The sequence below is a fragment of the Cardiocondyla obscurior genome, linkage group LG04 (assembly GCF_019399895.1).
Source record: "Cardiocondyla obscurior isolate alpha-2009 linkage group LG04, Cobs3.1, whole genome shotgun sequence".
NCBI classification, from domain to species: domain Eukaryota; kingdom Metazoa; phylum Arthropoda; class Insecta; order Hymenoptera; family Formicidae; genus Cardiocondyla; species Cardiocondyla obscurior.
The window spans coordinates 6,889,614-6,904,957 of record NC_091867.1 but is presented as its reverse complement, the minus strand read 5'-3'; the positions used below and the strand labels follow the sequence as shown (position 1 = coordinate 6,904,957).

Sequence of the window (15,344 nt, the reverse complement as noted above, 5' to 3'; positions counted from 1 at the left end):
GGAAGAAATTAGGGCTCTTCGACGTCTGTTTTTTTTTCTTCTCTTTTCATTAAGATCGGGCGTAATAACAGCACGAAGCAGAGCACTCAAAGCCTGCTTGTAGATCCGATGCTTTCGATATCAAGCAGCGAGAGACCCGCGGGAAAGCGAGGCTTTTGAGAACCGAGGCGATTTTTAATTAAAGAAAAGTCGTCGACGTAGAAGGCGGATTATCCCGGCGAATTTGCGCCGGGTGACTCTCGAAGAGCGCCCGATTCTTACGGCGAGTTTCGAGTTTCGGTGCGAAGCGTTCAAAAGAAATCCACAAATACCGGCGCGCTCTGCATTCACTTCATACCTTTCTTTTTACTCTTAAACGCTGTCTCGAGCGTTGTAAGGCATTACTACGCAGAGGTGCAATCTACGAGCTTATCCAAAGAGACTCCAATAATTTCGCGATTACGAAAGAGACAACGTATTTTCCGATCGAAAGTTTCAGTGCGAGAATAAATTAAAAATAATTTTCCAAGTATAAACTGAATTTTAAATTCTCCTCGGGCTCTTTCCATTCTGACTTTTTCACAAATTATATTGGAGAATAAAAAAAAAAAAGTTTAATGAAAATGTCACATTTAATTTCTCTGTTGTTAATTGCATTATGTGATCTCTTTTTGCCCGATTCTTCGAACTGACACGCGCAACGAAAGTGATTCTAAATTTCGATTTCTCTTGCTGAACGCTCGCAGCGATGGATATGTTCAAAAGTGTGTGAAGCGAATCTCTGCAAGTCGCAGGGAATTTATTTGAGGTCACTAACTTGAACGAGGCGTGAAGCTCCTGGCGAAGCGTCAGCGGCCTGTTTTCCTGGGTCGGCGTGTTCTGCGGCGTGCCAGGCCCGCTTCCGGGGCCCCGTTTCTTCAGGACGCTTTTCAGCGGCATGGCATGAAACTTGGGCTCCTTCGCCGGTATCTCCTCGACGCGGGACGTGTCGATCGCCGGATCTGGTTGTGACACCCTATAGGCGTACATATTGTCCTCCTCTTCTTCCGCATCAACGTCCTCCTCATCTACCAAGGTAAGAAAACTTCCGTGACCAAGAGGCATCGAGCGCGCAAGACGAAATATGAAAATTAAACCAGCAAAATCCTACAAATCCGCAAAAATACCGGACGGTTATTTTATCATTTATCGGAAATCTTATGTTTTATGCCGAACAAATAAAAGAATTTTATAAACATGCAGACGCGCTGATTGCTGCTTTGGATTCATATAATTACGCGCCATGTCGTTAATTTATGAATATTCACTGGCACAATTATTACGATCGATAGTGAGGGTAACTAGGCACACATCGTGGAAGCAAGTACGTTGGCACAACGGGAAAATACGGTTGTCAATTAGCGCGGGCTGATAATTGTCATTAAAATTAAATTCCTAATAATGAGATAAACAGTATTAAATAATTCCGTAATAATGCACACCGTGACGGTCGCCGTAATTGAATAATTTTATATCGCGATGCTGAAAATCATAAAGCAACAGAAACGGCAAGAGCGCACGGTTGCTGCTTACACGGGACGGTGATTTATCGGTCATCTTAGAACCGTGTCAGCGGAGGAGACTCTAATAAGCGACGAAGGGCTTCTGCCGTGTGATTAATTGCTCCAATTAATTGCTCCAATACTCTTCTCTTACGTGGCATTAATGTTTCGTTACAAACACTTACCCTCGTCCTCGCAGTCCGAGAGCGGGATTTGCCGCTGCCTCGCTAGCAAAGTGGGACTTGGGGAGCTGAACATCGGCGGGGGTGGTATTGGGCCGATCTCGCTCAGTGGAATCGGCGGCTCTGGCAGCTCCGACAGCATCAGGGTATTCTGAGGCGGTAACGGATAACATCTCTCGATTACCTGCTGATTGTCGGCGCTCTGATCCAGCACCCCCTTGTCCACTGAAAGCAGAAAAAAAAACAGGATATATAATATCGCATCGAAATCATGTAGACTTATATAAAAAAAAAAGACATGAGTAGTTGTTTCAAAATTGGGTAAAGACCTTCGCAGCCAATACGTTCGAGAGGCGCTCGGTTCAATAAAATTACATCGGAGCCAGTTGTCGCGAGAAACGTGATTTACCTCGCAGCGCAAGAGCAACAATATCTTGGCAAACGAACGAATGCCACGAGCTCACGTTCGTTGCAGCTGCCGGAGTTGCGAATTGCGAAACATCATTTGCGGACTTCGCCGAATTTATTTATTATTAAATCCCGTTGCGTTCGGAACGCCGAGTGGAATTTTTAATTTGGCGCTATTGCTTAACGGCTCACGGCTGCGAGGTATTCTATTTTCTTTTTTTTTTTTTTTTTTTCTATTTCTGAAATTTCGTTTTATAAAGACCAGCATATTTTTCATGAGTAACGGCCTCGCCGTGATACTCGCGACCAGTATTGGTTGGAATGTTAAACAAGTCGGCGGATGCACGCTTTAGCGCTGCTGGCCATTTGATAATGTCGCACACCGAAATTCTCGTACAAAAGGACGAAGTTCCAGGCGGTTGTCGAGCGAGATACTTCGGCTACCACACATTCCCCGGGGATCGTCAGGCTGTGTTTGATCACCAACACACTTGATTCCGGCCTCGTCAAAATATATCGTGAAAATTTTAAACGGCAACGTATAATACGGGCCGCGTTATCGCACGCCAGTGCGATTATTATAATTTAAAGCTTATTTAAATAAATGTATTGCCCGAAAGTGCACGCTTTATCGAGTTTCACTAAACGTGAAGCTATTAACAGCGTGTCTGATCTCTCGTAGAAAATTTCCTGAGAATTTTATTTCTATGAAAAAATAATTAACTTCCTCTTAAAAAAAAAAAAAATAATAAAAAAAAACTTGAGAAATGAAGAACTAGATACTAAAGTGCCTGTTTAAATATTATATTAAATTTCTTTTAACATCGTAGTCGAAAGTGTATCATTTAGAAATTTAATTAGACAACCCGGAGTTTACTAGTTAAAGTTTCCATTTGTTCAGTCGTGCTAATTTCCATTTTTTTTTTAATTTTTATTCCACCCCTCATTGTAACCTGCTTGTTTTCCAATCGACGCGCTTGATTTTCGGTGAACTTTTCTCTGAGCGACGACGATACGCGACACGCATGAGCTTGTACTCACTGTCGAACAAGATCAGCCTCCTAGCTACCACCCTGGCGTCGAGGGTGTTCGGCCTGTTCGGCTTTTGCTGGTCCCCGGCATCCGGAGCCGGACCCGGGACCGGCATCGCCGAGCCGGTCGTGGCCGTGCCCAAATTGGCGGGCTGCGGCTCGCCGTTCGGCGATATCGCGCCGTTCGCATTCTGTTCAGTCTTTTCCTTCTTCGGCTCTGTAACAGAAAAAAAAGTTCGACTCCGGTCAGAACCGTAGCGGGACATATGCGTCGTCAGAGAGGCGGATTAGAGGCCGCGGCCCACCCATCGTTGTTTCCTCGCGAAATTTTTCAGCCGGACGACGCGCGCTTGCTCAGAGAAAAGCTCTATCGAATTATCTGGAAAAAGAAGATGTAGATCCCGCCCGTAATCCGATCGTTCTATCGCAAAATGGTGCGGTTATTTTGGCGACAGTTCTCGATCGACGTGCTCGCCGAGATAGCTTATCGGTTTACTCGGTGCATTACGGTTGCATAGATGGGACGACGTAATCCGTTAAGTCACTTCTTGATCGAGGGCAACGCGCTGGATATATATTTAAACTTGCAAAAGCGAGCACCCTCGTTTTTACGTAACGTTAAGTAATATTCAATACTATGTGTGCGTTATAAAAATAACAAGCTATCAATAAATAACTCCTGTGTTTAAAAAATAAGAGCTAGATTTAATAACGGTGAAAAGCCATCAGATTAAATCTTTCGTTGTGCCGTTCTACGTTTAATACATTTTTCGATTACGAATCTTTATCGACACCGATAATAAATTATAAATTTGTTTTTGTGAATAACAAACAAACATTCAGCATTATTTGTTCATTAATTAGTTTTCGAGTACCCGCGAAAAAGAGAGAAAAAACAGGTCACGGCGAAATCTGCTGATGGCACTCGCCAACCGAATGCGGGGAGGGATATGCTATCAAATTGGGTTTGTCTTCGACCGATAACGGACACTCCGCTGACTGGCTGTCGACGAAAATCTGTCCGACGTAGCGAAAGTTCGATATACGCGGCGCGATGGCGTCGTGACACGTGCCGCAAAAAGGATACGTCGGTTTCCAGGACGGACACATTTGTACGTAAAACGGAACAAAAAGCTCCTCGCGCGCGCACGTTATCGACTGCTGACTGTCGGTTTCGGAAATCCGTGGTGTATTTCGAAAAGTCGATACTCTCGCGATTCGCTGGCGATTAAAACGCGACGCGTTGGCCTTAAAAAATTCCTTTTGCACCGGCGACGTTAACGTACGTGTCGTCGTCAATAAATCAATCGGCGATTTTATGAGATGCCGAGCAGCCTGAGTATTTTCCTCGCTTTATCCTCCCCTTATTCTCCCTGGGACGATCCACCGTCCTGTCTCTCATTACGTTGTAAAATAATTGAAAAGAGATTGTCCGTTGAAATACGAAACTCGTCGCTTGATTAGTCTTTTCGCGTACGTTTTAATTAATTATCGGAAAACTCGAACGCTCATTAATTTCAAAGTGACACACGTGATCTTGCTTAATTAACACGCCAATTAATTTCAGTAATTATGAAAAATTGCGAGTGAAAATGTCAACGGGGGAGACAAGCGCGGCTTGTATTTTTCTTAATAAATTTTCCACTACGCGGGACTCATTACCAAGAACTTACGAAGCGCAGCTTTAATAAACTAGTACGCCACTACACTTAATCTCCTCGTAATCCCCGTTTGAAATACATCTTGATGCGAGCGCGGCTTCGTTTTCATAAGAAAACGACGGAACGTGCAAAACGCGGGCTGTATAAAATTTTAACGACGAGCATAAATCGTCGGAGACTATCGGGACAGATGCGAGTAGTACATTATCTGCGACGACGCGCATCATTAAGAGATGATGGTGAAGTAATAAATCCGCAAATTGAGAGCGGTCGTGCTCAAAGGATGAGAACGGGGGACTATTACCGCCTTGAAAGTGAAATGCTATTCCAAATATACCCGTCGAATGTAACGAGAACGGGACGAATTCGAGAGGAAAGGCACAAAGATACGATATATAGCCTCGCGGGAATTACGGGAGTCACGGATGCGCGCGCGCTAATGCTGAATTTAAGATCAAACGTATTAATATCCGTAATTGAAAACGATTATACCACCTGGATCGACCTCGCGTCTCGGGGGCGAAATTGAAGCGACGCGATCGATCCTCCTCGCGAAAAATACGTGCAGCTTTATCCCCGCGTTTGGCGTCTCTTTTACACCACAAAGGCTAAATAACGGGATGCCAGGGCACGGAAGATAAGTTACTATGGGACGTCGATAAATATTAAGGGGCAGGTGTCGTGAATGCTGTACAAAAGAAGGAAGAGGACAGCCGCGGAGAGAATAGAGATGAGAAATTGTCGGTGGTCTCGGTTTCCGAAAGAATACACCTCGCCCCCATTCGCTCGCGTGATGAAGATCGATTCGATTCCGCCGAGTTTTCGCGTCCCGGAAGCTCCGCCGACGTCGCGTTTTGGGATATCGCCAAAGGAATCTTGAAAATATGCGCAGGCGTCTACTCTTTCAACACGCTACTAATAACGTCAACAATATATCGCGTACTATAAAAGCGTGCCGCCTTGCAGTTCGTTTAATAATTAATAAAATTCAACGTTTTCTATTTTTAATATTTATTACTTTTACGCTTCGTCGATTCGCGATCGCGTCATCGTCTATGAGTTACGCGTAATTAGTCCATGCGTGATCACTTACTTCGCCAGTTGAGATGAACGATGCGACCCATGAGTGATTACCGCAACGAATCTCACAATTAGTCCTCTGAGTGTCCCGCTTGTCGCTTTGCCGCCGCCGCAGTTACGTTATTCGAAACGAATGACACGAGCCATCGGTGACTAATGTTCCCGACTGCGGCACGGGTAGTCGAGCTCAAGATCGGTCGCGACTGCCTTCCTCCGACACGCCGCCAAGTTCACATGAGACTGATCGCGAGCTAGGAGCCGCTGGGTCCGTGCACATGAACGAAAATAGATGAATGACTTTCGTGAGGCAGAGTGGTACGCATATAAAACAATTCGGTAACCTTCCGCTCACTGTCGCCACAGATCGCGTTTGACATAGAGCCATGCGTGTTTTTTTCTTCAAACAATCAGCATTCCGCGCGTTTCCGCGTTTTTCGGGAATTGCAATTCTCTGTAAATTGCAAATCGAATTTTACGCGCACAACCGAAGTCGACCCTCTGGCAAACTTCAAATAAATAATACGCGGAAAAAGCGCACGGACCACCGCAGTTTCGTAGCAATCTCAATTAGCAGTTAACGAGAGAGCCGGACAAGTTTCCGCGCAGAACTTCTTTGCCAAGTGTACGTACGCGAAGGTGGATCGAAATTCAGCCCATGTACCGACGTGTTCGTATACATCAGCAGCGTCTCGACGATCTCGCCAAGCTTGCGTCGTGTTGTAGCATTTAATTCGAAAACTCCGGCTAGTCATGAACGATGCATTTTGGCGACTCGGCACGGCGAGGTAACCTCAGCGATTTCTACGAATAATTTCGAACTGGCGGTACATACACGTATATTAAACTTAACATTTAATCGATACTTACTATAATATTCGACGTATAATTAATTTAATAACGCTTTAAATTTCGCAGCGGCTGAGAAAGTCACTAACCATCGGGACACTCGGAAACGCGAACTGTGCAGGCGCGCCGGCGCGCAGGTGCGCCGTACAGGTGCTTGCCACTGCGCAACTTCCCTTTCTTTCCCCCGCAGACCACAGACCAGGTAGGATATACGCACCACGCGCTCCGTTCGTCCCGGAAGTTCTACGCACGTTCGACGACCGGGACCTGCAACCTCGACGAAAGCTACTATGCCCTGTGCGTGGAGAGTATCCATCATCACATTTCCTTCATTCCAAGTAAGACATATTCCCATTTGTACAAAAAATTGCATGCTCTTCTCCGGGCCGATCGGGTGATTGATTCAGTGCTTGCTCCGTCAAGCTCAAGTTACACTAGCATCGAAAGTTAATCGTCAATTAGTTCGGTCGGAGCTCGAGCGAAATAAGACTTCATCGACGAGAATCGTGCATACACGCAGTAGTTAACAATTCGTGATACATTTAGGGTATGCTTGAGGTCAAGGACGTGGGCTGTGTTCGTACATATACATGTACATGGCTCGAGCGCGCGTTATTAACACGATCGCGGCGTGTAATATGGCTGACCACACGATTAATCGACCAAGTAGTTAACGTCGCGCGCGACTTACGGCAATCTTAGCGGCGTACGAAATTCGCAAGCAAGTTCACGTTACCGCATCGTGTATGGCGACCGACTGTACAGCTAGCGACACGAACGAGTCTCTACGCGCACCGTAAATTAGTTGTACTTTCTAATTATATTTATACTTGATTTGTCATTAATCAATCAAAACTTTTATTCTGTTCCAGAGGAGAAGCTGTGCCGATATCGTCGTCGCTGATATTTGATATACGAATCGCAGCCGGTTCGTCGGTCGCTTTTCCGGGAGTGCTATATAGTTTCGCGCGAAACAGTGCATTTAGTAATTAGCGCTGGCAATTATAAATTCACGGTCGCGATTTTCGCGAGTGACTTGTGCGCAGAAGAAAGGCTCGGCTCAGCACGTCCCAAACTGAGAGGATGAGCACGTTCCAAACTGAGAGGAAAAGCACGCCCCTAACTGAGAGGATGAGGAGAAAGTCACAGGTAAGATTTTTGGAAATAATATTTTATATGCGTAGAAACAATGATAATTAAAGTCTACAAAGCGACGAAAATTAACGGAATAACCAAAATTACGTTGACATTAATTTCGCGGAAGTGAGCCAAGCAAAGAAATAAATTAATATTAATTTATAATTGAACCTCCGCGGAGCCTAAAATAATAAAAATTAATAAAATAATAAACTTGATTAATTTCATAATTAAAAACACCGACAATACAATAATCAAAATTTAAAAAAATATTTTTTTTACAAAATATACATTTTGTAAAAGCTTTATTATATTTATGCGAGAAATTAAAATCTTTAATATTTTATTAACTGTAATATTAGCTAAAATTTATTATCCATGACAGGATATGGGATTTATAAAATAATTTAAGCAACAAACGTTAGCGTTATTTGAGCCACAAAAGTCATAGTTATTAAAATGGTAAAAAATTGAAATTAGTATTCACCGGGAGGCTGAAAACTTAATTTTATTTTTCGGAATAAACGTCTAGCCAGCTGTTTCATTAACATTTAATTAATATTTGAGAAACGCGCGAGATCTCTGTTGTTTGTTTTCTGCACCAGTCAAAATATATATTTATATAAATTCGTCACGGTTAGCTAATCGCCCAAAGAAACGGCATTGTTTATAGAGCGCGGAACCCCACGCGTGCCAGAGGATTTTTAGAGCCCCGGTAGGCTTCGGCCGTGACACATATATGCATATAGCGCGGTTTCGAGGTAAATAGCGGTAATAGTAAATCTTGTCACGGCCGAAAGGAATTTTTACTCGCATTTCGCGCGAGTTTCGCGAGCGCGTCTCTCTCACCCTGATACAATTGCGGGCGCACCTTGAACGTACTTGAAAGTTATACTCCTCGCCACGCCCTCGACGTGTGACCCACCGCGGCGAGATGCAGCTGCAATATTTCAAAGAGTTAAGCGCTATTCGAAACGCCCTTGGCAGCGGCGTCGCACCGGCGAGAAAACGCATAAACCTTGTCGCAGCGCATCGCGAGAGCGGCTCTATGGCGTCTTCTTCACCGCGGCCGTTCGGTTAACAAATGGGAGAAATAAATTACGCCGTAGACCGGCGACGGGCTGCATAATGAAGAGAGATCCGTCTCGCGCGCACGGGGCGAGAGACAAAAGGGACGCGTGCCTTCATTTGTCTGGCTCACGCGGTGCATACCGCGCATGGCGAAGCGCCAGGTGATAGACGCGAGCTCATGTTAATTACTTAAGTTTCACGATACGGAAAGGAAGGGAGGGAGGGGTGTTTCTCCAGCGGAAACCCCGCGGGAGATCTTCCTCGGTGGACTCTCGGCGTCGCGACTCCACGCTCCGCGTTTTCGCATTCCCATTTTCCCAGGAATCCGGCGATAGAGATCTCGTTAAGCCACGTACGAACGAACGACGTTTTGTCTACGGTGCTTGACTCGTTACCGTGAGTTTAGTAAATTTAGTACGAAATACTGTCCACCAGCGAGGTCGGGACGTGAAGTGACGTTTCGGGAACGCGAGCGGGATGTTGTTACTGCGACGGAATATCAATGTGACGTGCCGACGACGTCGACGGTGAGTGTGGGTTTTTATATCCCCGCGACTTGTTAGGATGACAGCCGCGAACCACGGTCGGAGATATTTGCGTAACCAGGCAACGCGGACCCGTGACATCATCGTTCCGAGCACGTTGCCGCTTGGAAACTTTAAGAATTCGCGCTCCGGAGACGGGCAGGGTTATTTATAAAATGTGTCGCGCGAGAAAACCATTTTTCTTTTCCCAACCAGGTAGCAAGCGCCCCGGCGCGAGCTTTCGCACGGCTGGCGAATCGGTTGCCGATGTGCGTTTCGATAAACGGTCGGGCTATTTGGTCGTAGGACATTCCGTACGTGCACATTCCGCAAAGCTTAATGTGCTGTTACCCGATAGGATGGAATTCGCCGCGTGGACACCGGCCAATTCCGTTTTCCGGAAATGTTTTGCTTCCTGCTCAGGCGCCGCAAATAGAAAACCGACCGAAATAGACGGCCACGAGGCTCGAAATAAGATAAGAGATAGACGAGATAACGAACCTGGGAAAATGCCATTCCGGAAAACCTCACGTGTGCGATATAGAGAAATGTACACATAAAAAAAAAGAAAAAAAAAATTTACACGCATCTTGCACGCTCTTATCTCAAATTGATATTAGGTTTTTATCTGATTTTAAATGTAGTATATAAAATATTCCAGTTTCAAATGTAATTGAGCAATTTCTGTTTGCACACTCGCAATATTCACGAGGAAAGTTCTTGGATCTCCGTTTCGCAAGGCCGGGTCCGTTTAACTTAAAGATAAGAATAACTTCGGCTACGCCGTTTGTTTGTTCCTTTGTTCTTTGTAGTGTATAATTGAGCGCGCGGTGGGCGAGCTCGTGGGAATAAGTTTCCCGTCTTCTATCGAGAGACGATGTTACACGGCAGAGTGTAATCATTTATTATTCGTCCTCAGTTTTACCCGGACAGTAACACTAAATCGCAGATTCGCGTCGTTGAGTCGACGACTCGTGCGATAAGGGTTGACGTTATCTAGAACAGGCGGCATTGTTTACAGGACCGCGCCCGAGTTTGAAGCATACTTGAGCGTTTCTATCTGATCTCACCCTCCCGTTCGTGCGAACCCAACTTTCCCGGTCCTCCGGGCAGTACGGAATTCCACGAACGGTCTCTGGCTAGGAAAAGAGGTTTCTCTAATCGCTTTCGATTAGCTGGCTGCTCACGAAATTTCTCTCGTTCTATTACCCGCGAACATGCGGTCTCGCGCGTTCTAATCCCTCATTTACCGCGGACGTTATTCCAATTAAATATTAAACTTCGACTAATCACATCTGCTCGAATTGATAATTCTCAGAAACTGCTGCACAGAGTCCGTATATTTTTTTTTCTTCTTTTATTATTTCGACGTGAATTCCCGGCGGGATTTACGTTAGAACGACCACGCGGAAGCGTGACGTCGGCGATTTTTCGCTGTCGAAAAATCGCAATCTCCCTTGAGCGCTCGTTCAGCAATGGTCAAATATTACCCACGTGCGCACGCGGGAAACTCGTGGGCGATCTAATCGCGGTTGATGTATATCATACTGCGGCTGCAATTTCGCGTAATTTGAGGTAGATCATGTCAGTTCGTCGCTTTATCCGGATTGTCATCAGATACACGTGACAGTCGCGTTAATAATTAATCATACTTCATTATCCAAATTAAACGCTACGCGATTGTATCGTACTCGTAAAAAAAAAAAAAAAATCCTTGTTCTTAACCGTGTCGTATATTCACGGTGCATAATCACATACTCACATGCGTTGTACGCTGAAAGACAGATATGGCGGCGAGAGCTAGCAAACGTGACTTTATTATAGCGACGTGTGCGTCGAGTTTCATATGTACCGCATGTATATACCGCGCCGGCCGGATTGCCGAAGACTGATTTCTCCCCGTTCTCTCATCCCCTGCCTCTGCCGCCTAGGATTACGTACGCTAGCCGCGGTCTCTGCGAAAAACGTCATGTCTACCCTATGGTGTACGTCACTTCGTTCTTTTTTTTTTTTTTTTTTCCTCGGTTGCAAAAGTTGCACTGAAAAATGATCGTGCGAGGTGCTCTCGTCGTTGTCATGTGTAGGTACTCGTGAAAACGAATATCAGCGACTCGACGAGATAACGTAATCAAACACGTGTCTTGCCGGGAGGTGCAATGCAAACCTGGCCGCGTCAGTTTACCGTACGTGGGATTTCGGATAAACGGCCGCGATACGCTTTTCAATTCGCTCGGTTACGTATCAATACTTCACGTATTAAAACCTGTGGCGTACCACTCGCGGTGACATTTTTATTCCGGGTTTTTCATTTTACTCGCGAAAATAATGCTGCCTTTTTCAGAGCGAAGTGGCATTAACGTTTGCGCTGAAAAACGATAAACAGTTTCCGCGAAAGTCTTTGTCGCACTTCATAACAACGTAAATAACAAAAAATTCACGACACGCATGAATCTTTCTCGCATTTACGCAAAACCGCTGAGAGAAAAGAGCTTTCTTCAACCGGATGGGTTTTTCTAGCCGCAGATTTACGTATAAAAGGCGAGCTTGTAAAAGATAATTTTCATCCCTTTTACTCGAGGTGGTGTGTAAAAAGTACTAACGTTTTCAGACGAATTATCAATGCGGGATCAACGCGATAACGCCCTTCTTCGCGGCCAAGTGTTAGAACACGGTGTTCTCGTAAAAGAATCCGACTGTCATTCTCTCAGTTTCGCTGATGACGCCGGTCAGTTTTATTTTTTCCGCGAGATAAAATTGCGTAAAAACTACAGATAGCTTTAATAGAACCGCGCGATAAAATTCTTTCTACTTCTTTTTTTATTCATTCAACACACTTCATATAGCTATTACGAAACGCACGTGAAAGAAATATACAGAACGAATCGAAATTAAACCGCCGAACTTAACGTACGTGCCATTTAGAAGAGGCACTTCTCACTTAGCGAAAGTGTGATTAAACGTTGTCCCTTTTCGGTGTTGTCGGGCGAAGATAACTTTCTCGTTGTTTTATAATAACATCGTAGATATCACCACAATTCTATGGAGTATTAAATGCGATGAAATTTTCGCCAAGATATTTTATATCACTAAAGGCCGTTGATACGGTGATTTGAGAATAAAAATAGTTTTTTCCTTTTGTCATATCGCGATGAATGGTAACGGCGGGGTATATTTTCGATGGTTTAAATCGATCGATTTTAATTGCGCGCCCGCGCAATCTCGTTTTCTCTCTTCCGGTCTGACCTGGTTGTAGATTGCCAGTGCACAATAGTATACATCGATTACAAAAGAAACGCTATTTATTATGGATGGTTCAAGCGGCCAATGGGCACGTCGACGTGGCGTTCATATCCATCGCAATTACCGCAATTGGAGCGTCATTCGCGGAACATGTATGCATGTGTCGCGCGTGTTACGCGGTGCGCGTACGTGTCGCGTTCTCTCCCGCGACGAGAGCCATGAAAATTCGTGATGAATCTGCACCAACGCAGGCAGAGACCCGTTGTTCGCCACGATGATGTAGCCGACACGCGAATTATTTTTGCGGCGAGGAACCGAAGCGCGGAACGATTGAAAAAATTCTCCTGGCAAATTAGGTCGATTTTCCAAAGAGTTAATTTTGTTTCGCGTGCGCACGTCGTCGGAATTATAAATTTTGAGCTTTATTCTCGTATTGCAATTCTCGTGCATGAACTAATAGCCGGAAACCCAAACCGCGGCCGCTATTGTTGGCTTTTGTTATACCGAGTATGCAAGGTTGGATACTGCAATCGTCTGTTAAAAAAAAAAAAAAAAAAAAAAAAAATGAGGAAAACGTAAAATACAACGAAAGATACTGTTTCCGCAATTAGTTTATCAAGCGAATGTAGCGCGGAGTATGTACGAAATATTATCGGATTTTCTGATCTATTGTGTCGCCGATCTGTAAATATCGCGTAAATCAACCCGCCTACGATTCCAGTAGGCGAGTCCGAATTGTGCCACGGCCGGCTTAAACGAAGTGCAATCAATCATTTCTCATAATTTCACAATTACATCGTATTGAATTAGCTCCCAATGAATTAAGTGAACTCTCAGGCAGTTTAGAAATCTAAAATAATTCAAGCGAAGCAAAGCGAGAGATGATTCATCATCTCGCGATATGTTGTTTCAATGCGTTACATTTTACTCATATTTTCTACGCGATTCCGAAATAACCGTCGCGTACGGATTAACCCAGGAAACGTCGCTGAAGTTAGCCTAGCCGGCAAGTGTCACTTCGAGAGAACTGTTGTTGGCAACAATTAGCGAATTAAACGCTCTGTTCGTCACAAGACGCTGTTTGCTTTTAAAGTTAATATTCTGATGTGAATAATGCCCGTCATCGCAAAAGACGAAACATACATTTAAAGGGACGGGGTCAGCAGCCTTTGGAATGTGTTTACAGCGCGAATGTTTATACGCGGTGGAGGCTCGATGTTATCGGTAAAAAAAAAAGAAAAAAAAACCCTTATTATATATTTTCGATGAAAATAACAGCTGTCGCGGGCACGAACATCGCCGGTATCTATTTTATACTGCTCTTTAATTTTTGTTTCACCAGAAAGTCACGTATTAAATCTGAAAGAGGATTTCGCAACTTTATTCCCTCGCTTCGACTTTAAGCGCTTTTAAAAAACATAATAAAAAGATAGACTACGCCACGTATCGTCCAAGTATTTTCGCTTTTCCACGCCAAACAACGTCGATCCGGCTTTGAGTATATTTGTTCCGCTAACAGTAACGAGTGCCTGCTGCAGCAGCACGCGAACTATCAACTTCTAGGAGATAAGAGAGGAAAAAAAAGAGAGACAAACAAAAAAAAAGAAAAAAAAAGCGAATTGTATGAAATGAAAAAAGAGAATAAAAAATTGCCGCGATATCGACGCCATTGCGGGCATCGAAGATGCAAATCCGGGGCGATACTCTTTTTTTTGTTCGCCGCTTATTTTCCTACTACATCGAGATTTTACGGCAACGAGATCTCTCCGCCATTCGTCGGGTGGGCAAACTTTTTTGCGCGTTTTGCATCTGCGTACCCCTCTAAACTACAATGAGCAGCCCCTCTGAGTAACCTCCCGGCGCAGTACCCGACAAAGTACAGGTTAATACCGATGGTGGGTGGCAGGATTTCTTTTTGCCGCGTTTCGGCTGGAAACAGCTGCGAGAAGCGAGGCAGCGCAGAGTCGTCGAGCGAATGCAGCTTTTTCCAAGAAAAAAAAAAAAAAACGTTTAATGCGATTTACGGCGTATTGGGTAAAACGAAACGAAAAAAGCCGGTGTAAATATACATGAGAGAATTTTCCGATGCGACCGATAAGTACGATGCAAATTTTATCTGATTTATCGTACGTAATTTATTATATTCGTCTTTGCGGATCGCGCTTAGAATATAATAACGCGGAAGCGGCGTAGGTATGGGTCTTGAAAGAAAAAATTTAGATCACCCCGCGCGAAACAGAAAACTAATTTCCGTGGATACTTTCGCGTCGCTTTTGCTCTCTCGCGAGTTTCCGAGATGGTTTCGGATTTCCTTCGAAAAAATTCCAGTGTCGCCGAGAGCAAAAAGGGAACGACGTCGGTGGCCGTTAGTTACTTTTTTTTCCAATTAAAACTCTACCAGCCCTCGCCGTTAGGAGAACAAGATAAGGATGATGTCGGCTAGAGTTATCGCGGGGATGCAATTAGCCTGAGCCAGGTCGCGCGCAATCTCCGTTCCGGATGCGAACGCTCGTACCCCCTTATACCCCCCGGAATGTCTGCTTTATGTGCGTCAAAACGATTTTGAAATTTCGCATTTCAACAGCGTGAGTTTACGAAGACCGACTACTGACGGCCGCGGGACTAATTTAGCTGTCGGCGTCGT

The 15,344-nt window shown here is 44.7% G+C and overlaps 1 protein-coding gene across 10 annotated transcripts in view; it reads right to left on the bottom strand.

The window, feature by feature from the left end:
• LOC139101507 (phosphatase and actin regulator 2) overlaps positions 1 to 15,344 on the bottom strand; it is a 173,078-nt gene that overhangs the window by 13,243 nt on the left and 144,491 nt on the right. For 9 of the 10 annotated variants that reach the window (XM_070654700.1, XM_070654702.1, XM_070654703.1 and 6 more), the window contains 3 exons: positions 3,152 to 3,358; positions 1,706 to 1,927; positions 797 to 1,046 (listed from right to left, as the gene is read on the bottom strand). In XM_070654700.1, coding sequence (XP_070510801.1) covers positions 797 to 1,046; positions 1,706 to 1,927; positions 3,152 to 3,358 — 679 coding nt within the window. The remainder of the gene's footprint in view (positions 1 to 796; positions 1,047 to 1,705; positions 1,928 to 3,151; positions 3,359 to 15,344) is intronic. The other variant, XM_070654701.1, reaches the window with a different exon arrangement.